This window comes from Rhamphochromis longiceps, linkage group LG3, assembly GCF_057381845.1.
Source record: "Rhamphochromis longiceps isolate RC_006_pf linkage group LG3, R_longiceps_female_GT1.1, whole genome shotgun sequence".
NCBI classification, from domain to species: Eukaryota; Metazoa; Chordata; class Actinopteri; order Cichliformes; family Cichlidae; genus Rhamphochromis; species Rhamphochromis longiceps.
The window spans coordinates 43971271-43994557 of NC_140559.1; the positions used below are offsets into that span (position 1 = coordinate 43971271).

Consider the following 23287-nt stretch of genomic DNA (forward strand, 5'->3'; position numbering starts at 1 on the left):
GATGATGTGGACAAAATACTCATTTGCCTAATAATTCTGCACTCCCTGTACAAAGCACGCAGCTGTGGAAAAGTGCTTGTGTCAACGGGTGTGACTGAGTGAATGAAGTATGTTGTATAAAGCAGTCAAATATAGTAGAAAAGCACCATTTACACACCCACACACACAAAGTGAAACCCATGATGTCAAAGCCTTTTTTGTTGAGATATTTTATTTTATTTTTTGTGGTGGTGGGGGGTGACCTTTATTGGATAGTGGAGAGTGGATGGGAAGAAGGGGGAAATTAAGCAACAAAGCGCCTGGTGTTAGACTAGAAGCCTTGTGACACCCAATGAGCAAAATTGGCACCTTGTCTTCTTCATGTTTTTCTCTCTGGAAACACAGTGACAATTTAAATCACAGAGAGGCAGCAGAAGAAGAATCTGTATGATTAAAAAAAATATATATATATTTATAGAAATTGCTGGGGACCGTGTGGGTTCGGAGGTAGAGACAGCCATGCTTGGGATAAATCTGACCGCTCAGGAGGGGTGCAGGACTTAAATTCTTGCATCTATCCCGCCAGATAAACATGAATCGTATGTGTAACAGCTGATCTGAGTGATTTGTAGAAGACAACATTGTTTTACTGTCAGAACCTGATCCATGTATGCAGTAATGAACGGTGGTTAGCACTGTCGCCTCACAGTAGAAGGTCCTGTGTTCAATTCCACCATCATGCCGGGGTCTTTCTTGCATGTTCTCCCCATGTTTGCGTGGGTTCTCTCCGCTTCCCACAGTCCAAAGGCATGCAGGTAGTCATGATAGGTTAATTGGTAACACTAAATTGCCCACAGGTGTGAAGGCAGGTGCGAATGTCTTTTATGAATGCCTCGCGACGCTGCCGAGATTCATCAAAGTCACTGTTACGTGCTGTAAGATCGTCCTGCATCAGCGATTCGTTTATGGCAGCTGTAGCTCAGGTGGAAGGTTGGTGGATCGATCTCAGCCCCGGTGCATCGGAGTGTGTGCAAAGATCACAAAGCATTTAAGCGTAGATAAAATCGCTGTATTGGAGGAATGAGCTTTCTGCACTCTGTAAATGCTCAGACTTTGTCACTGTAAAAAGAAGCAACTTGTAGCCTGTAAAACAAGATGTATCCTTGTATGTGTTACGCATACAATTTGGAAAATGGGGATTTTCACCTTTCCTCCCTGTAGTCCAGCTAAGTTAGTTGAGTTCTGCTCTGTTTGATTATTATATCGGTGTTATTGAACAGTAGAACTATTTGGGGCTCAGCTCTAAACATTCAGGCTGAAGAGCTCCAGGACAGAACGAATGTTTTGGCCCCGTGCTCACAGCTTTGAGCGCATCCACCCGCGCCAATTATGAGCTCATTCTGACAGCATCACCCCTTCTGCTTCCAAACACATGAACACTTCCAGCTACAGCTATCACAGCCACATAAGGTTCAAAATAGAGCCCCTTTTTAAGGTGATAATATCAGTGCAGTCTTTGATAAATTGCTTGCTGCAGACTTTAGTAAAGCATGTTTGCGTGATTCTTTTACACACTGTCCTACAAGTGTTCCTGTTTATTTCCCTCTCACACATACGCTCTCCGCCCTCTCTGTTTCCAGCTCCGGGTGCTTGCCAGTTTTGCTTCTTGCTCTCCACCAGAGCCGGAGGTTTAGGCATCAACCTGGCCACAGCGGACACTGTCATCATCTTCGACTCGGACTGGAATCCTCATAATGACATTCAGGTGCCGTTCGGTCGGCTTTTCGTGTAAGCGAAGTGATCTCTACTTCATAAAACTTTGCCTCTTTAAAGAATTACCTCATCGCTTCCTTCGCAGGCCTTCAGTCGAGCTCACCGCATCGGACAGGCCAACAAGGTCATGATTTATCGTTTCGTAACGCGAGCCAGCGTGGAGGAGCGTATCACCCAGGTGGCCAAGAGGAAGATGATGCTGACCCACCTAGTGGTGCGCCCGGGTTTGGGATCCAAGGCAGGCTCCATGACCAAGCAGGAGCTGGATGACATCCTCAAGTTTGGGACGGAGGAGCTCTTCAAGGACGAGGGGGAAGGTGACGGCAGTTACTGTTGAATCTAAAAATAACACGTCCACGAGCTGAGCTGGATCTGTTAGTCAAATAAAACTAGGATTGTCTGTTAAATGTAATCAAGTAGGGGTTTGGCTTGGATTGGGATAGATTCTAATAGGGCATGTTTTGATAGGCTTATTCTGCTGAATTCAATTATTTTGTCAAATACACTCAGTTTAATGCCTTTCATTCTGACAGGTTTCGCCACAGGACATTCCTGGCATGTTCTGGTGTTATTGATTAAAATAACTGACAAGAGCATTTTTACTTGTTAAAATGTGTTGGAAGAACCATAGAAACAATTGCTCGCTTTTTAACTCCACATTTGGCAGGCATGAAGAACAGTTCAGGGGATAAAGTTGAGGACGAGGGCAACGTCATTCACTATGACAGCACCGCCATCGAGAGGCTGCTGGACCGAAGCCAAGACGACACAGACGACTCGGATGTCCAGAACATGAACGAGTACCTCAGCTCCTTCAAAGTGGCCCAGTACATGGTGCGAGAAGAAGATAAGGTGAGGACACATTGAATACCCATTTATTGTATCTTTGCTTGCAAAAATGTGCAACTTGTGCAAAGGTCTGGAGTGGAGACATCGTTTTCTCCTCACATGGATGAAAAATAGAGATGAAGTGTAGCATTTCTTTGCACATACATGTTTAATGCTGCAGATCGAGGAGATTGAGCGGGAGATAATCAAACAGGAGGAGAACGTGGACCCAGATTATTGGGAGAAGCTTTTGCGGCATCACTACGAACAGCAACAAGAGGATCTGGCAAGCAAACTTGGTAAAGGAAAGAGGAACCGCAAGCCTGTCAACTACAATGATGCTGCACAGGAAGACCAAGGTAGGGGGCGAGTCTCGTGTAAGATGAAGAAACTCCACATAACAGAATGATGCTTAGGAGTAGGAAGCCCTGGATGTGAACATGGGTCCTCGTTCACGTGGATCTAAGAATGGATGTAAGATTTATTATGTTAATCTGGGGATCGAAGTAGAAAAATAATGAGGTCTCAGATTATGTGTGTGTGCTTTTTGAGTTATGACTTGCACAGTGGAAGTGAATGGGCCTGGCCTATTGACAGACCACCGTGTGCTGTTTCAGAGTGGCATGCTGACATTTCAGATAACCAGTCCGAGTACTCGGTGGGTTCTGAGGAGGAGGACGAGGACTTTGATGATCGGCCAGAAGGTAAGGAAAAGAATCGGAGGCATCAGATCGAGCAGAGCTGCTTGTGAAAGTCGAAATATATATTTTGTAGGACACGCTCTCAGGCCTGTGTTGAATTACAGCTTGAATTTGATTTAGTTGTTACAGTTCCCTGGCAGAGCAGAACAAGTTGGCTTGCCAAAAATTCAAACCAAAATGCTTCAGGCTTATCAGAAGTTTTTAACTCTTGGTTGACACGAATAACTGCCGGGTTGCAAAATGTAAAAATAAATAAAGAACATGTTTTATTGAGCGCATCTGTCTTTTTTGTAGCAAATATTCTTACGTGCGTCATTTTTGTTGCCTAATTTTTTGCACAGGACGACGGCAATCACGTCGGCAGTTGAGGAATGACAAAGATAAACCTCTGCCTCCTCTTCTGGCCAGGGTGGGAGGCAACCTTGAGGTTTGTACAGCTCTGGAACTAGTCTTACTCATTTGTTTTATTTTAAATTGTGATATTTCTGAAATCTGTCAGGCTTTTTTTTTTTTAAAGCGAACTAGCATTCACGGTTATTTTTTCAGCGATCTTTAAAAACCGAATGATCCTTTATTGGAGATGGCGGCAAAGCAATTACTTCTTCAATAGCTCTGAACCTTCTAAGCTCATTCATCATCCTGATTATGGTGGACGTGATAATGATCTCCTGCACTGTTAAAGATTGGACTTAGAGTTTATTTTAGCATTATCAAAGAGTCAGACTTAAACAGAAAAGGCCCTGGGAGGTTTTAAAAACACAAAAGTGTCTGCAAGATTATGAAAAAGTTTTTCATTCTGGCATTTTCAATCAAGCTCTAGGATAATAGTAGTTCACATATATAAACTGTTCTTTCAATAGGTTCTGGGCTTTAACACACGCCAGCGCAAAGCTTTCCTGAATGCTGTAATGCGCTGGGGGATGCCATCTCAGGATGCTTTCTCTTCTCAGTGGCTTGTAAGAGACCTTAAAGGCAAGACTGAGAAAGAATTCAAGTAAGTAACAGACAGTTTATTACACGGAGGACCAAAACCCACAAAATTAAAATTATTACACATCATTTTGTAGATTCACAAGGAATTAAATGCACGAAATGCACATCTTAAAACACTCTGCAGTGCAAAGAACAATCATATCAGAAACTGACTTTTACTTTTCGCGCTCGCTATCCAGTGACAGAGATGTCACGGCTCAGTGGGTGATAATCCAATTCATTCTGTTCCAACATTGCATCATGCCATTAAACAGTCTGTTTCATTGTGAAGCTGCCAGTAATAAAAGAGCAATGAACTGGATTCGAAGCTTCGGGCGACTCACAAAAAAATCTTAAAAATATTCTTACTTTGTGTACAATTTTGTCTAAATTCTGATTGTTAACATCAGAATTCCCACTAAAAAGTTGTGTAGCTTTTTCTTTGAACTTGATAATGGCAGTTATGCACCAGGGTTAGGGGGCGACTATAACATCCTGCAGTTATAAAGGGTGTTTTTAAAGAAATGATGCATATGTAATTTGTTGGCTTTGCAGCAGATGGTGAAACAGCTGTGATGAGCTGATAAAGAGAACCAGACATAAACCTGAATGAAAGCATCAGCCCTATCCTTACCATCATTCACAAGTTAGATCCTGGCATGATGCTTGTAATAAATCCACAGCAGACCCGACCACACGTTCATGCTTTGCAGCATACTTTATTAACAGACACTATCTCCATACATACATAATATACACATCACATGCTGCATAAAGGAATTAAACACAAAAGTGAACAGTGCTGTGAAAATAACTAGGAGAAAATACAAAATGTTATTAAGATATAATATTCAAATATGCTTTTGTTTTTTATTATGGTGGTCTTGGTCCTCCACACTATCAAGGTCAAGCTTTTAAACTTCCTCTAAGTCCAGTATGTTCATCTATCTCTGCCTTCTTCTTTCCCAGAGCTTACGTGTCTCTCTTCATGCGCCACTTGTGCGAGCCCGTCGCCGATGGAGCCGAGACGTTCGCCGATGGCGTCCCAAGAGAAGGACTGTGTCGACAGCCAGTTCTCACACGTATTGGCGTCATGTCACTCCTCAAGAAGAAGGTTAGACGAAACCTGTTGCCTTTCCTAGTTGCAGACAGATGAGGTGAATGATGCAAGTTATGACAGCTCTCATCCTCAAGAGTATTCTCTGGGGGAATCACTTTAATAACAAGATGTGTGGTTTAATATTCCAGGAAACGCAATTTGGTATGGAAAAAATACGACTGGTGTGTCTGTTTGGAGTACAATCAAACAAACTCGTGCTCTTTTAATAAGGCCCCGTCACACAAACCTAAAGATCAGGCGGCAACCATCTGTCAGCCACCGGTCACAAGGGGATAATTTGTATTCCCCAACTGGTTGGCAAGTGTTTGCTGGAGATTCATTTGTCTTGACATTCACTGCTAAGCCCTAGTCACACAGGTTAGTAACTCCCTCATAACCACCAGCCACTTCTGTAAAATGGGCAAACTGTGACTGTGATGGCAAACAGGTATACAGTGCTGCAAAGCAGACTTTACATCCTGCAGATTTCCACACAACAGCAGGATAGTCACCATTTGGTTGCATGGCTAAAGAGTTGGAAGTATGCAGCTGCACCTTCTTATTCTCTTTCACCCTGCAAAATTTTAAATTTGTCAGCAGTGAGATGTCAATACTTGAATTTCTGACAAGGGTGTAGAATTTAGTAGAGAAAAAAGGGGCTTATTATAATATGCAATAACTACTGAACTGTTACTGGAAATAATTTGGATCAAAAATTAAAAATCAGTTTGAAGTAAAGGGAGCAGTTTGCTTTTTTCCTAATCTGAGTGTCACCACACTATTTCTAAAAGGATTGGCTTTGTTATTTCTGACTAACTACGTGTGCGTGTAGGCTCAGATGCCATCTTTATCCTATAAAAAAGTCAAACTGTGTCTCTCGCTGATTCATTAGGTGACAGTTTATATTATGTGTCAGTAGAGAACAGTTCGATAATAAATGGAAGCAGGAGAAACCCAGCAGTTGTGTTTGTTGCTCCCTGCTGGCTCTGTGTCAGTCTTTCCTTTGAGTTAAATAAATGCTTGGAACATCGAACAGCAGCAGAAACAAAAAGTACTTCTTAAAACTGCATTAGTAGCTTTTATAGCTCAGATAAAGATTCAGAGTTTAAGGTGTTTATTGTTGCTCTGATTGTGTAAATAGGGTCTTGTGAAATGTGAAAAACATTAAGTGTGCTAACTAAGACTCCAGTGTGTTTTGTACCAGTGCAAGTAAAGATTTATATGAACAACACTACTACTACAACACTACAGAGACATGCACTTTTGCAGTATGCATTGCTCATTTGTTGAGTGTATCTGTTATTTATTTAATAGTTTTACGGTTATAGGGGGAAAAATGTGTTCACTAGTCTGCTGGTGTGTGATATGTGGATCTTGTACCTCTCATTGGGCATTAGAGAGATCAGACTGTTGTGTGCATAAATGCTTCCTGGATCTCTTCCCTACTTACTGGTCTATATTGGGGCCAGAACATCATCTAGTATTTTTCCATTTACAAAATTTTAGTGTTGTTTATCCAAGTTTCTTTCTGTCTGTGCAGCTTGCACTTGACCATGCTTGTCAGATTTATGTGTTTCTCTATCCAAAATATGAAAACCATGATAATCAGGGGTAAATAAACACCTCAGCAAAGAGATTGCCCTTGCAATTCTTGCCATAACAGAAAATGTCCAGTTTACTCAAGCATATCATGAACTCAGCTCTCATTCAGCTGTGGAGAATTAACAGTAATATTGTGAATATCTTGTGCAAAAATATCTTGTGCAGTTAAATGCAAAGTGGGAACGCTGGACTGTGCAGGTAACTGCTGAAAACTACTGCACGGAGAGTAAATTACTGAATGTAAATACGCTGAAAGACTAACGTAGAATAATTGCAACTACAAATCGTATGTAAGAAAGTTTGGATAAATATAATGATGATAAAGCACATCCAGATTTTTTTGTTTATAGGTGTTTTTGAAGAAAAGAAGAAATAGACCTCTTTCATGTGAAACGATCAATCATTACATCTCTAAATACCCTTTGATTTCTTTGCTGCTTCCACTTTCTCAGTTTATCTTAGTTTATCGAAACATCTTCTTTCCAGTTTTCAGTCCAACTTGTTTAAACGTGTACACATCCTGATCTGCTATCTGTGCCAGAGGGATTGTGTGATATACTGCCAGGCAAACAGGGCATGTGGGTGGTGTGTTTAAAGGAGGTGGTATTAGGTAAAGTGCGTGGGTGCCAAGTTTTTTATTATTTTTTTTTACTGAGTGTTTCATGTTTTGTGTTCAGATCCAGGAGTTTGAGCACATCAACGGTCGGTGGAGTCTTCCAGAGCTCAAGTCTGAGGTTAGCATAGACAAATCCTCCTCCAGGGCCTCTTCTCCTGCGGTGAAAACCGCCACGCCCACCCCAGATGCCAGCTATAACAACACACCGTGCACCTCAAAGCCAGGTAACCCAAAAACATCCAATAACAGCGGCCAGCAGAGGGCGCTCCACGTAAATAAAAGCATGGTTGATGTGTAATGTGCAAATGATTTTACGTGTATGAACAAATGCAGCGACCCCTGCTCCTGCAGAGAAGATGGAAAAGAATGGGAAGGAGGGAGAAAAGGAGGAGGACAAGGAGGACGTTGAGGCCCTTGTGGAAAAAGAGAAACTGAAGGAGAAGGACGAAAGGAAAGAGGTGGATGGCAACAAAACTGCAGACCCTACAGAGGTGGGACTTGGTCCTCAAAATGCAAATCAAAACCTGCATGCAGTACAGTGTCTTCTCAATTATTCCAATAATCTTAATATTTATGCATATTTCTGTTTTGTCAGTAAAACCTCTGACTTATTTCACAAATCTCTTATTTGTTGCACATATCCCACTTTCATTGAAAATTAAAAATTATATTTTACATGCAGGCATTGCAGTCTTAAAATTATCTATGCAATCAGTTTCACGGTATCAGCAGTTTCATGCAGTATGGTACTCAGTTTAAAGCTTAAAAGACAGAAAAACACAAAAAAAATATTCCACCACTCAAATTTTAAGACTATTAAGGCCATAGTGGCAAATGAACAGGTGGTCTGTTTATTACCTTATTATTTCTCTGATGTAGCATGTTTCCACAACAAATTGTGCAATTTTTTGTATAAATTTATTAAGCTAATTAGAAGATTTATTGTGGCCATCGAAGAGATTTCTCCCTGTGTGACCGTAGACTGTATATAAAAGATGGATATAGGACTGAAAAGCCAGTTATGGTGCATCTTAACCTGCGTTCTGTTTAACAGCCAGCAGAGGGCGACTCTTCTGGTTGCAAATGTGGGGCTTTCTCACGGGACGTTCTGCAAATATGCTCGAGAGTTGTTGGCCATATGGGATGTGACAACTTCTGGTTGCTAGGGAAACGTATCCCCTGACTGGTTGGGAGTGGTTTCCGGTGACTGCTTTGGTTGCTAGCAGATTGCCATGGTTGCTTGTAGGGACTTTTTCCTTCCAACTGTTAGCAAATGAGTTGTTTGATTGTTGGGGCTGTCTCTCTGTTAATATAGAGTCCTTCCTTACCTTACAAAATAAAGCACCTTGAGGCAACTGTTGTTCTGATTTAGTGACAAATAAATAAAACTGAATTGAATTGAACTCAACCTGTCGAGTTTGTGTCACGCTCAGTTTCTTAGAGCAGTTTACCAGTGTTTGCAGACAAGTCCATCACTTCCATTGACAGTTTTTACCACCGTGTTTGGGGAAAGCACGTTTCTCCTTAATGACTGGTAGTTGCCAACATGTCTCTAGGCCTGTGTGACTGGGGTCTTGTTTACTTGACTGTTACGATGTCCTGGGCCGCCTGGCCGGTTCTTTTCTGTGTGGAATTTGCATTTTCTCCTCATGTCTGCGTGGGCCCTCTCGGGGTAATCCGGCTTCCTCCAAGAGTCCAAAGAACTACGGGTAGTGGGGTTCGGTTTACTGGTGACTGTGAAATTTCCATAGGTTTGGATGTGACTGTGAATACTCTTGAAACCCCCTCTGTGTTAGCCGTGCAAGAGACCGGCGACCTGTAATCTGTCCATAGTGTGACCCGCTTCTCACCTTATGGCTGCTAGAATAGGCTGAACCATGACACTGAATTGGATAAGCGGGAGAAAATGGCTAGAAGGATGATCAGCATTAGAGTGAAAAAGATAATAAAGCAGGGTGTGTTTTAGGATTGTCCTGTCTTGTGATTGAGAAGTTGCACTACTCAGATTCACTCTCGTGACTTTGGTGACATCAAACTGGCTGTCTTTATATACAGTATTTACTTCTGGCGTGAAGATTTTGGCACATGACTGCAAACAAGATTATGTGATATTGCATTGTTTTATTCTCCGCAGCTTTCCTACTCCACAAAAGAAACATCGCAACATGTGTCTTCCGTTCAAAAAACTGAAAGCAAAGACGACAGCAACACGAAAGAGGACGAGAAGAAAGACACGACCGATAACCCAGCTGCCTCTACAGAGGAGAAGAAAGCACAGGAGGAGACTAAAGACGAGACTAAACACACATCTAAGCAGGATTCAGAAGTTAAAGAGGAGAAATCAGGTGAACCCAAAAAAAAGAAAAGGAAACTTGATAAGCCCAAACATTATAAGACTTTTTGTTGTATTGTGAGTTCAAGTTTGACATGCACAAACACATAAAACAGGTTTATGTGACTCAGGTCCTTTTGTTTTTGCAGAAGGAGAAAGGGTTGGGGAGGAGAAAGAGAAAGAAAAAGAAAAGCGGGAGGGAACACCTACCACAACGGAAACAACAGATGCCAAGGATAAGACCGAAGTGTCTGATGTGAAGAAAGGTGCGTGTCTGTTCAGTTCCTGGTGGTTAGACGTGTAACGGTATGCTGCAATAACAAACTAATTAACATTTTTACTGCTGTCGTTGATAGCAGAGGAGGTCAAAGGTGAAAAGGATGCTGGAAAAGAAGTCAAAGCAGCGAAGGAGGAGGCGCCGAAGGGTAACGGGAAGCCCCCGACTGAGCGACCTCGCTTCATGTTCAACATCGCAGACGGTGGCTTCACTGGTTAGTTACAGCAGATCTGGAATACAGATCCTGATTCAACCCTCATTTCTTTATTTTTTTTTTGCCTCCAGGGAGCCGGAGTTTCTTTAATTTTTTTAAAGTGGTGCTGCGCGATAGTTTTCTGAGCTTTCTGAAGGTGTTTCAAAGTTTATCTTTGGACATTGGCTGCTTTTTCACTCATTTTTAAAACAGTTCTTCTACCTTGCCATTTTCAGAGGAATGTTTTTTTTTTGTTTGACCCTTAAGCTCCTTGACACTGACATATAAGTCATTAGCCCAGAGCACAAAAAGGCCCCTAAATCAAGTGATGAACCAATTTTGTGATTCAGAAAACGTAGCACAGAGTCAATTTTAAAGTATGTCTTTGCACACTTTGTCACAAAAACACAGTTTGTTCCCATTTCTTTAGTTGAATCTATAAACATAGTTTGACAGATATAAAAAAAAAAGTTTTTTAGCACCAATTAGATTCTTTCCCAGAGCGTCTTTAAGAAATAGGAAAAAATCCAGCAGAGCCCTGACACAGGACCTCAGAGATACATCTGGCCCTTCAGTTGACTTGGCTCTGTTGTTCACTGAAACTTTATCAGAAATGGTCTCAGTGGAAGGGTGGAAAGAGAAGCAGCGAGAAAAAGCAGGGACATGCCAAATTACGCAAGAACTGGACTGAAAAATCAGTGAAACAGGTCTGATGGAGTGAAATGTATCATTTTTGAGCTTTGAATGTCCTTCAAGAAGCCGCACAAACTCTCGTTTTTGCTTTATACACCGTATTTCATGTAGATTTGCACGTTTTAACAAACTGCTGCAGGTATTTCCCATTTTCCTAGCAAAATCTAAAGAAATGAGGGGGGGGGGGTCAAGGCTGTTTCACACTACTGTATATGATGTCATGCATCAACATTTCCTTCATTAGCAGCTTTATTCTCCTGTGTAAATTTTTTATTTTTTTTTTGGAAGTGTTTCAGTGGTAATCAGAAGAAACAATCAAGGAAACGTGTGAACAAGTGTTCTGCTAAATTTCATAGGAATTTCCATAAAGCTTGTTCAAGCGTCATGCTTCCGCTCATATTTCTATGATACTTCTTTTATGAACTTCCCCAAAACTAGAACAAGATATTTAAAAAACATTGTCAGATAATAAGACTTCTCTACATCTGTTGCATTTTGTCCTACGACTCTCAGTTCACTTTCTCTGTCTGAATACTGGCTTTGTGTTTGAAACACCCCCCCTGCTAATCAAGTGAAAAAGGTGTGAGGGTGAAAATATCCAGTTTGTCCAAAAACGTTGCTAAGCAGTCCAAACAACATTAAACGAACGAGCAAAACATTCCCCTTGTGTTCCAGAGCTTCAGTACAAAAGCAGCACTGAGCCAGAATTATCTCCTCCTTGATCGCGGCCCCAGAAAAGCTCTGGGCGCACCGTGTAAACCCGCCTCGTGTTCTTTACCTTGTGCTCGCTTCTCTCCGCAGAGCTGCACACTCTCTGGCAGAACGAGGAGCGGGCTGCCATCTCTTCGGGGAAGATGAACGAGATCTGGCACCGCCGGCACGACTTCTGGCTGTTGGCGGGAATCGTGATGTATCCTTGATGGCAGTTGCTCGGGCGATGACCCTGGCGGGTTTATTTTTCTATCGGCCGGCAGAAGCCCAGCGTAATAAGTCAACAAGCCGGCCAGACCTCAGTAAACAGCAAGCTGTGTGTCTGCTGGACACTGATGTGGAGGGTCATTTAGTTCATGTTGCTCTCTCTATTATGGTCATTAAGGCTGTGGAGTATTCACATTAAACTCAGGTTTCATTATTCTACAAGCTGATGCTGAGGCCTGTATAGACTGAAATAGAAGTCTGCCTGAAGTCTGCTTAGAGGTGAAATTAAAATGTAAAAAAACACGCTTAGAAGAATAGCTCCATTTTGGAAGGAAACTCGCCTTTGTTTTCATTCTGTGTGAGAGTAAGATTAGAAGATGCTACTTATCTTTGTGCAATGCCATTGTTTTGTGGACTTCCATTTTAAAGCCCGAGTGTGGCATTTGGGCTGTTGCCATGTTGGTTTTGGAGCCAGAAGTGGCCGAACTTGAGCAAGAGGCTCCTGTGCAAAGTCATCAAATGAGGCTCGCTTGCTTCCAAGTAAGCTGCATCCCAATGGTGTGGTTGCATCACATGGACAGATACCAGCCGATGCGTGACGTCTATAGGAATTTAAAGGAATTGACTCACTTTTGGAGTCAGTCCTAAGTGAGATCTTAAGTTTTTAGCACTTCTGCTTTTGCTTCTTTTTTAAGCATCAAGTTTCGCTGCTTGCAGTAAAGGTCAAAAGTGGTCAATTTTTTCTGTGTGGTGCTGAAGATATTAAGAAAATAATTTACTGTTTCTTCTTCATTAACTTTAAACTAACTAAAGTAAAGAAAGGTGGATTTTTTTTATAACTCTAGACAGAGTAAGACTTGCTTTTTCTTTGTTTCTGGCCTTCATGCTTTAAAGCTAAACCGATCAGCTGCAGCCATTAAACATCATTATCTGATTTGGGCTTTAAAGGCAATTACGTTAAGCTTCCAAAATGGCAAAGTTAGTGCTTAGCAGGTACTTATATACCACTATGCTTATCTAATTAAGCACCTTGTTTAACATTCACACTCCAATAGAGGCATCAGGGGATTCTGCATCATCTGCAAGGATGCTTTGACATGCAAAACACCAACTTTAAAGTTAGCATAGAGCCCACTCTACCTCCTGAGCCATAGCCACCGAAAAACATGGTTAGAGATGGAATGAAGGCAATCCATTAACTGCATGTGTGTTGCAGGCTACAGGGGCCACCTTTCCTCCTTTTCATACAACTCAGTATTAGGTTAGCATAGGATAGCTATAAGAAAGCAGCACAAATGATCCTATAACCTCTGATGAAACTACAGATGTTTGCAATTAAGTTTTTTCTCTTTTTCTAGTTTTTATTTTAAGCCAGGGATGTCAAACTCATTTTACACTGAGGGCCACACACAGACTACTTTGATCTTTACCACGCCGGACCAACAAACTCCACTTTCTGTCCTTGTAAAGACATTTAACTAAACATTTATTCCCTGAGATGTCTTGATATAGGAAAAAGAAAATCTCAAAATCTATGAGAATACAATTAAAATGATTAAATAATTAAAATACATAAATACAAAGATTAATGCCCTCCTTCACATTTTCCAAATCTGTCCCATGTTGTTAATACTTCTCCCCAATGCACCAAATGTCTAAAAGTGCTCCTTGTTGAGCTTCAGGGTGATGTTGTGTGCTTAGTTAGATACTTTCTATGGTCTTATTCCCAAAGTGTTGTTAACATGACCCTTGACCTCAGCGCCAGTCACGGCTACGCTCGGTGGCAGGACATCCAGAATGATCCCCAGTTCGCCATCATCAACGAGCCTTTCAAGACGCAGGCGAATAAAGGCAACTTCCTGGAAATGAAGAACAAGTTCCTGGCTCGGCGCTTCAAGGTAAGATGTGTCACGAAAACCTTCACTTCTTGCGTTCAACATTAGACTCGCACATTTTATAAATGTCAGTTTCCTCCAAGCTCTCAAAGGTCTCACATGTTGAATACAAATTCATACCACGTATGCGGGAAAGTGGTGTGCCGTGAACACGACAGCGGATGGTTTCAGTCGCTATAAAAAGCCTTGCGGTCCAGTGTCTTCGATCACTTGACTCGGTTGATGGTCGGATGACAGATGCCCCTAGACCCACATATTAGCTGAATGGTATTGCTGACCGCTGCATTTCTGGAAGAGCTCTCATCCTGTTTTTGAGCGGCGCACATGTTTCAGATCCTACACTCAACATCCTCATTTACTGCATCGCATCGCTTTTTCTGCCTCAGCCTCGTCGTTTCTCATTTATTTTCTCGCTAAATTATTGTAGGCTTTCATGGGGGGTAAACCTGCCATCGAGAATGCACAGGACAGCAGAAAATAAAACGATTTCTCATCACGCTGTCTTAGTTGTAATTGGTTGTGTAACACGACAGCTTTTGCAATGCATTTACTACAAATAACTCCCTTTACCAGGACCCACACACAGATACCCATACACACATAAAGTGCATTTACTCACGAAGCTGGATTAATCATGAGAGGCCTTTATTATTAGTATGCCAACTAAGACATTGTTAAAAAAAAAACATAAGAAATTTGTACGAAAATTGAGAAGATTTGTAGATTTCAGTATAAATAGAGCAAAGGTCATCTGTTTTGTCAGTTTTCTTATTGGCTAAGTGTGACGCTGGTTTATTAATTCACTGTTTTTAATTAACCACTGTCTGAATTATTAATTACGCTGCATTATTAAGAATGTAATAAGGACTTTGTGTCACATCTTATTATTAGCAGTATTTTTTCAATCAGGTGTGTGGTTATATACTTACTGTCAAATTACGCCAGTAAGTATAATGTGCTGATTCATTCAGTGTTTTCTCATCATTATCAGTCTTGATAGACTTTTCTCGTTTGATCTGGACACACTTTGTGTGATTATAGATAACTTTTGTTTAAGGATATTTATATCATACCTTTAAAACAAACATGGTGTTTTAAATTACAAATAAATGTATTTTTATGTATTTTTTATGTTTAGAAACATATTTTGTTGAGTGTTGATGGCACATTGTTAATCGCAGCATTTCCACCATTAGGACAGGATGCAGTGTGTTCACCCTGATTAAGTTTTCCATTAATAAATTGGTTGATTGGTTTAAAAATGTGAAAAAAGTCCCTCTCAATTACCCATGTGGGACCTTCCTTAGAGCCCGACCGATATTGGTACCGATATTTGGTGAGTTAAAAGTCTGATATTCCAATATATATCTGCTGATTTTTTTTTTCCTTTTAGAGTTGAAAAATATAAACAGATTTCCCAAATATTTGTTATGTATAGTTACTTATTTACTGATTCACTGCCAGTTTCTGTTTGGCTCAGTTGCTCATTGATTGCAGCTTAACAGATACATGGGTTGCCAGTAGTGAAGCTGCAAAGTGCTCTCTAAAGGAAAAGCTATGCAACACCAACACTCGTAGTCTTTGTATCATCTAGCTCAAAGCTCAAAGAGTTGGGAGTTCATCTTGTAATCGGAAGGTTGCCGGTTCGAGCCCCGGCTCGGACAGTCTCGGTCGTTGTGTCCTTGGGCAAGACACTTCACCTGCTGCCTACTGGTGTTGGCCAGAGGGGCCGATGGCGCGATATGGCAGGCTCGCTTCTGTCAGTCTGCCCCAGGGCAGCTGTGGCTACAACTGTAGCTGCCTCTACCAGTGTGTGAATGTGAGAGTGAATGAATAGTGGAATTGTAAAGCGCTTTGGGTGCCTAGAAAAGCGCTATATCAATGCAATCCATTATCTATTCTCTCCTTTTTAAATGTGCATTTATTTGCCATTATAAATGCCTTTTATAACGGCAGATAATATCAGCCTGCTGATAAACTGGTCCAGCTGCGATCTCGACAGTGCCAGTTTGACCCAACAACAGTCCAACCCTCAAAATTACTTACATTAAATTAAGATTGTGATTTATAAATAAATAATGGAAGCAAATCTTTACATTTTTTTTATACACAAACAAAAACTTAAACAAGCAGTTTTTCCTCAGGTACTAGATCTGTTGTGTTGATTTTATAACCAAACTTTAGATTTTAAAAACTTTTTATATGATTTTTTAAATTATTTAAAGCTCCATTTAAGATAAACATACGATAAATGTAATAAAATGCACATATGGAACAAGAGTATAGAAGTTACTAACTTTAACTGAATACAGTGACGGTATCTAAATTGTAGCTGTGGTACATTATTAAAATCCAGACTGGGAGTGGAACTATTGTGTAAGTTACGCAACAAGAGAGCCCTGGAGGCTTTGCAGACCAACTGAAGTGGCAAATTTTAGCGCTCTGTAATGTTTTTGTAACTTGATATCTGTGTTGAAGTGCACTTCATCACCGCGCTGTCATTTTGGAGCCTAGAGTGTGCAGGAAGGCCCAGAATACAGTGCAAACCACAATCAGTACAACTCTTAAATCACTTTTTTTTTTAAATTACATGTTTTTTTTTAATCATAGCAAAGCACATATACATGTTGCGGTTTCAGTGACCTCGGATTCATAAACAGTCCTTTCTCTGCTCTTTCTCCATTGACCTCCTCCCGATCCATCATCCTCCAGCTGTTGGAGCAGGCGCTGGTGATAGAGGAGCAGTTGCGGCGGGCAGCTTATCTAAACATGACCCAGGATCCCAGCCACCCGGCCATGGCGCTCAATGCACGCTTTGCAGAGGTGGAGTGCCTGGCGGAGTCACACCAGCACCTCAGCAAGGAGTCCCTGGCGGGAAACAAGCCAGCCAACGCTGTCCTGCACAAAGGTCAGGAGCGATCGGATGAAAGGCACCGAGAGTTGCGAGGAAATTGTTTCGTGTTGTTCAGCGAACAAAATCTAACACAAACGTTTGCGTCGGGGAAGCAGATCTGCGCAGAGGCACGCAGACGGATTCAGAGAAAGCAGGGAAGATTGTCAGGCAGATAATCAGAGGGGGATAAAAGATCGGCGTATCTCGCAGCAGCTGTTGTGCAATCTTTTCCTGCTGAGTTGACCGTATCGCTCTGCCTGGAGCTGACTTCAAAAAAACGGCAGGCAGATAAGCTTACACAATGATAAGTGATAGCTCCAAACATTTCCTCGCTGGCTCCTTTGCAAGCCCGTCCATGTTTATATCGCGCTGTCGACAGAATAACACGCTCAGCACACTGCTGGTCTTGTTCTCGTCTCGTACGTCTTAACAGACCCGAACGCAATGAAGGCGAAAACCTTTTTTTTTTTTTTTATCAGCACCGCTGCGGACGGTGATTAATTACTTGTTAGGGTGCGATGACAGAGAGGGCAGATACCGGAGGATGGGAACTGTAATCTCTTACAAAAACAGCATCAACAATGTGCTATTTAAACATTTATTCTCAGCATTTGAGGAAAGAAAAGCAACAGCTTGTTGAAATAAAGCTGCTTAAGCAGACTATTTATAGTCTTGACCTTCATAGCACAGAAGCAGCCTCGGATGTGAAACACCTGAACTGCCACCTTCCAAAAAAAGCACATTTCTTCATATTAATTGAAGATTTTGAGCAAACGAAATAAAAATGAGAAGCTGAAGCACCTGGTCGGTGGCTCTTCTTATTGTGGTCTTCTTATTGTTGTTGTCATTGCAGTGTTGAACCAGTTGGAGGAGCTGCTGAGCGACATGAAGGCCGACGTGACTCGGCTACCGGCCACGCTGTCCAGAGTCCCACCCATCGCCGCCCGCCTGCAGATGTCAGAGAGGAGCATCCTCAGCCGACTGGCCAGCAAGGGCACAGAGACGCACACATCCCCGGTCAGCACATCAGGCTGCCTCTAAATACAGCACACACACAAACGCTGACAGGTTGAAACCTGCTCGAGCTTTGCCAGCCCTCAGTGGAAAAATAATAGATGGAAGACATCCAATGAAAACATAGAGCCCATTATCCTCACCCACCTGCACTTTTTAACTCCCCAGCTGCTTACTCGGCACTTTTTATTTTGGTCACATTGCACGACTCAAAAGGGGGTTCGTTTTATTTTATGATTTTCCTAAAATCACCACATGCAGAATTTCTAAAGAAAACCTTTTTTTTTGTCTTTCCCACGGTCTCTCTCCACAGCCCATACCTCCAGGACCCTACGCAACCCCTCAGAACTACGGAGCCCCCTTCACACCCGCGCCCCCGAGCGCCCTACACATGGGAGGGGCCAATTACAGTCAGATGCCACCCGGATCATTCATATCAGGTCAGTGTTTGAGGCGCCGCTGACACTGTAGCAGCTGTAAAGCACCAAAGTGTGTACTTAATATGACAGTAAGAATGAAAAAAAAAAGCTTTGTCAGCAGAAAATGCAGTTTGTGGACGTGTGAGAGACAAACAGGTGAGTTACTGAGTGATAATCGAACATCTCGAGGCATTAGGGCTTCAGTAATTATAGCACAGAAGAAGAAGCTTGTTTGATCTGTCTGACACTTGGCAAGCTGATGACTTTTACTCAGATTTATGCTTCTCTGCGGAGGTGTTGTTGCTGTGTCAGTGCAGCTCTGCCTCTGGCTCAGGAACTGATTCTTATCACAGCACGTGATTTAAGGATGTTTAAGGACAAAGCAGCGCCGCAGCGTCAGTTTAAGGGTTCTTTAGAGTCATTTTGTGCATTAAATCTGTATCTGAAGTGGCCGTAGTCATGTTTGTTTTTGTTTTTCGTTAACGTGCTGATAATTGACAGCGGTGGAGATGGTTTTGCTGGCTCAGGCGCAACATTCAGTTTGTCTTAGTAATTTCCCATCGATTTTTCCACATAAAAATTCAGTCTGCTCATCGGGAGGAGCTCTCATCAACCTGTGGGAAGCCGTGGTGCTGTTTTTAAATTTTTTATTTCTGGGTCTGGATCCAGTCTGAGAAAATTACTCTGGTGATTTCAAAGGGATCATTGTGGTCGGGGTTGTGCAAATTCACACTTCGCACAGGTTTAAAATGAGCTCAGAGTTTATGGTCGCAGGTAACTCATTGCTGTTGAGCTTCTCTCAGTTTATCATTTTCAGTCAAATCTCTTCCTGCCGCTCCGAGCTGCTCCGAGTCATTGTCTGAATGAATGACTGCAAATGCTGCCTTACAATCACAGACAGTCATCTTTTAAAAGCCAAGAAAAACAACCACCGTGCAGTTTTTTCCACGTCTCATGAAGCAGAACTCAAAACAAATCTGTTAACCAGTGTCATTTGTAAACAGATCTGTTCACTCTGGTGGCTCCTTTTGTGTTTTTTACCTTACTTACTCATAATTTTCTTGTTATCAGCAGTCGCACGCTGATATTTCTCAAGACTCCACCTTGGTTTCAAATTCTAAATTCTGTTCACGATGTGGCCAAAGTTCTGCTTTTGTTTTCAGGCTCGGAGCAGGCACCGTTTGCAAAATCTACAGATTTGTAAAAACGTGCCAACGAGCCGTATTGAGCGCACACACTTTACGGCGTCTAGTTACTCAGTCATGCCAAACATTCACTGAAAACTTTAGTGCACTTTTATACACCAGCTGCTCTTGGCCTGAGGAGAGCTGATTTAATGCCAGGTTCAGACTACATGATAACGCTGCGATCGTGGGCCGATCCAGACGATGTGGGCCGTCTGTTCGCCTACGGACTAAAACCGAGGCTCCATGCCTGACAGCCTCCTGTAGTGTCGCTCTAGCATGTTAAAAATGTGTTGGTGTCATCCACGACGGTTCCCTTCGGTTCAGATTGCTTTTTCCAGCTGTCGAGATATTTTTTTCTACCGCTGAGCTCTGTACAGCTGTAATCATGACAATGCAAAAGAGGAATTATGTTGCCTGTGTGGTCAGAACTCAATATTATAATGACTGCTTCAGCTGCCATCTTCTGTTCCTTTTCCTTTCCTTGCTATCCTGGAAATTACAAGCTAGCACCTCTTTACACACATGTTTTGATGGATGACAAGCGTGACTCAGCGGGTGCAGTCTGTCATGTCTGTCAGTCATAAAGTGGCAGGATTTTATGCCTCTGTGTAATCTGACACAGCGATCAGCGTGACAGACAACTATCTTTTAGTCTCAGCTCGCTTCAAAATAGAAAGCAAAGAGAAAGTGCTTTCAAGAGTTCTTGAAAGCTATAGTAATTAACCAGGCATGAAGGGTATAATGAAAAGATGGTACTGTGTTGCATTATGGGAAGTGCTTCACCCATGCTACTGATTACTAGTGGCTAAATCTCAGAATCTGCTGCAACAGTTTTTAGCGTTCTTATTTTTGCTAAACTGCATCACTAACTGGGTTTAGTCCTTACGCTACAGTCACACTGAGGAATGAATGGTTGTAATTGCTTTCAGTCTTGTTGCCTTTCAAATAGCTGCTTCAAAGATGGGAACCTGGGCTTTTGCTACTTGCAGTCAGTTGCTATCCTCAGAGAAACTTTAGTGAGTCGGGCAGCAATAAAACAGAAAGAAAACCAAATCAGTTTGCATTGGTTTGTGATTAAATTGGATTAAGTTGACAGTTACATTCAACCTGTTTGTGATAATATGATCATTAACGGTGGAAACAGTGAACATTGCAAATCTGTTGCAGTCTGCATACTCAGAAATTCACATTAACTACTGACATCCAAAGAGAAATTCAGACATTTCTCCACAGATAGTGACATAGTTACTGCAGAACAGCAGTTTAACTGTAAAATATCACAGGTGCTCAGAAAGGCTTTCTTTTATATAGGAATATAAGTACTATGCAGATGCGTTGAGTCAAGTCCCCTATTGCAAAGAGATGCATTGCACACGAGTTGAGCTTATCAGTGCAGACTGACTCAGGTTGATGTCTTGCTGGCTAACCTCCAATCTGTTTGAGTCAGGCTGCAATTGTTTGGAGACAGGTTGCCTCCAACCAGGCATCCTGTGCAATCGACTTCAAACTGAAAGTTGTTGCCCTGAGGTTAGTCTGTTGGTAGTTGCTTCTACTTCTAACGAGTTTCCAGATGTGAAAAAAAAAATAAAATCCAATCACCGGGCAACCGCTGACTTTTCCTAGGCTCAAGGAGGTTGCTGTCATATTTTTTTCTCTAGCGTGACTGAGCCATTCATTTTCACTGTTTAATGTCCTCCTTGTTTTTATACCATCTGCTCTGGCAAAAGAAACCTGTGAGAAAACAGAAGCAGACAAATCCCACCGGTCACACTTTTTATAGTTTCATATTTGAAAGGGTGCGCGCCAACTCCAGCCTCCGAGACACCCCGACGGAGAAGCCCAGATCTGGCCGCAGAGATCAGAACTTGATTACTTGGCAACGTGCGCCGTTGATGGACAAAACCGGTCCAAAGTGCTGCTCCTATTTTTAAAGATGTCATTTAAGGAATTCCAGCTATATATGGTTATGTTGTTGTGGAAAAAGATTAGGCAAAAGAAAATGGAAAAATATTGCAGAGGCCTCGCTGAAATGAGCGTGCCTGGGGAATCGGGTATTTCAGGATGTCTTTGCATTGCGCGTAGATTTCGGATCATTGCTCGAGTCTTGGGTTTCATTTTAATGCCGTGTCGTGTGACTGAAAGAGCTACCTGATGGCTTCTAAAGCAGCGCCCTTTTAGGCACTCTGAACAGTCACTTTATCTCCCCCCTCACCCCTAAGCAGGTTTAGTTGTGAAACCTTAAAAATCCAGAAAGGAGTCCGTATCGGAAAAAACCATCTGCAGCAGAGCTTTCTGATGTGGCTGCCAGATAGACACCTGAAATAGACATTACCCAAATCAAACACGAGCATGCTGCGCTGCTATATTAAGGCGTTCTCATCTCTTAACATGTCCGGCCTCGAAACCTCAATACTCAGCTCAGCACTTATGGGATCTAATGACACATTGTGCAACGATAAAGCACAGCCGGAGCGCTATCAAACCTGCCCCAAGGAGCCTGTTTATTTTCTCTTCTTGGGTCCTGCCGTGGCTCTAATTACTTATTGAGTTAAGGGCTTAAGAGTTAAAAAAGCAGAGAAAAAGAAAAATCTATTTTATTTTGACTTCTTGTCCAGCTCTCCTCGTCTGCAGTCTGTCAGGGCTCGCTGGCAGTTTTTCCAGAATGTATTTTCTCGTAATTAGTTTGGTAACAGCATGTGCTCTCCAGACGCGCTCTCTGCTCTGCATGTGCATTCGTGTTTGGAGATGTTTAGATAGCGGCGATGTGGCAGAGATAACTGGTAAAACCTGATATTCCCCAATAGCTTTAGCTCTAAAAACCGCAATAGCCAGCTTTCTCTCTCTCTCTCTCCAAGTGCTTCTCCTGTCCCTCTCGCTCGGTGTATCTTGATTTTTTTTTTTTTTTTGTAATTGCAGACTGAGACATCTGTCAAAAGCATTGCTTTTTCGAGAGCCAGGGCCTATCTCTGAAAATGTCATTATGCTCAGGCTGTCTGGGTTCGGCCCGTGCCAAGAAAACATTCGGACTTTCTACCAAGGTATTTTGAGAGGGACCAAAGCCGCACGAGTTTGGTTGTTTAAACCTCGTGTTGTGACTTGTGAACTGGCAGAGGGCTGGGCCGAGCACCGGCTGCTTCAGAAATAGTCACACGCGTGCTGTGTTGCTTCGTGGGGGTTTTTTTTTGCTCACCGGGGGCCTTTTCGTGGCGAGACTGCAGCTGAAGCTGAGCGTGGGCCTGGGGGCTGCAGTCTCGAGCACCGCAGCGGGGCACAAGCATGCAGCAAATGAGACCACATTTACGGTCTTGATTGGGGTTGCGCTGCGTCGTGACCTTTTTAGATTGAGCCCGAAAGGGGGAGGGGGGGAGGGAAAAAAAGTGAGCTGGAGAAATGGACGGAGTTAAAATAACAATTCTCTGATTCTGCGACCCCCCCCCCCCTCCATTAACAGCGCACTTCCCCAAGAGAAGCTCCCACACTTGAGTACACAAAACATGTCCAAAAATACTCGGGCTGTGGCACTTTAAGTGCACATCTACTACTTTAGCTGCACTCTGTGAACCGCGCAACAAAACGTAACAATGCTCTGACGAAGGATTGTTTGGTGATGTCTCACACGTGGCAGTCTGTCAGCATTTGCACAATAACTCGAGTTGCATTCTGGAGAGCCTGTTTCTGCCATCAGGACGCTACACATCTGTGCTAGAAGGAGTCCCACACATTAGACCAGACTTCATCCTTTAGAGGCGTAAACATTAAACAGATGGAGTGGAGCACGCGTGTCTGCAAGTACCCATCCTGCTAAAGTGTCCTTGAGCAGGACACTGAACCTCAGCTCCCCCCACCCCTCCACCACTCCAGCTTCGGTAGCTCTCCCCTGACCTCCGACCTCCCCC

The 23287-nt window shown here is 42.5% G+C and overlaps 1 protein-coding gene across 1 annotated transcript in view; it reads left to right on the forward strand.

Moving 5' to 3' along the window:
* chd3 (chromodomain helicase DNA binding protein 3) overlaps nt 1–23287 on the forward strand; it is a 45612-nt gene that overhangs the window by 20868 nt on the left and 1457 nt on the right. The window contains exons 22-39 of the mRNA XM_085399332.1: nt 1620–1744; nt 1838–2069; nt 2420–2604; nt 2762–2939; nt 3198–3284; nt 3623–3708; nt 4142–4275; nt 5223–5367; nt 7632–7794; nt 7904–8061; nt 9705–9915; nt 10052–10168; nt 10259–10393; nt 11867–11975; nt 13749–13881; nt 16591–16786; nt 17625–17788; nt 18099–18225. Of these exons, the coding sequence (XP_085255458.1) occupies nt 1620–1744; nt 1838–2069; nt 2420–2604; nt 2762–2939; nt 3198–3284; nt 3623–3708; nt 4142–4275; nt 5223–5367; nt 7632–7794; nt 7904–8061; nt 9705–9915; nt 10052–10168; nt 10259–10393; nt 11867–11975; nt 13749–13881; nt 16591–16786; nt 17625–17788; nt 18099–18225 (2685 nt within the window). The remainder of the gene's footprint in view (nt 1–1619; nt 1745–1837; nt 2070–2419; nt 2605–2761; nt 2940–3197; nt 3285–3622; nt 3709–4141; nt 4276–5222; nt 5368–7631; nt 7795–7903; nt 8062–9704; nt 9916–10051; nt 10169–10258; nt 10394–11866; nt 11976–13748; nt 13882–16590; nt 16787–17624; nt 17789–18098; nt 18226–23287) is intronic.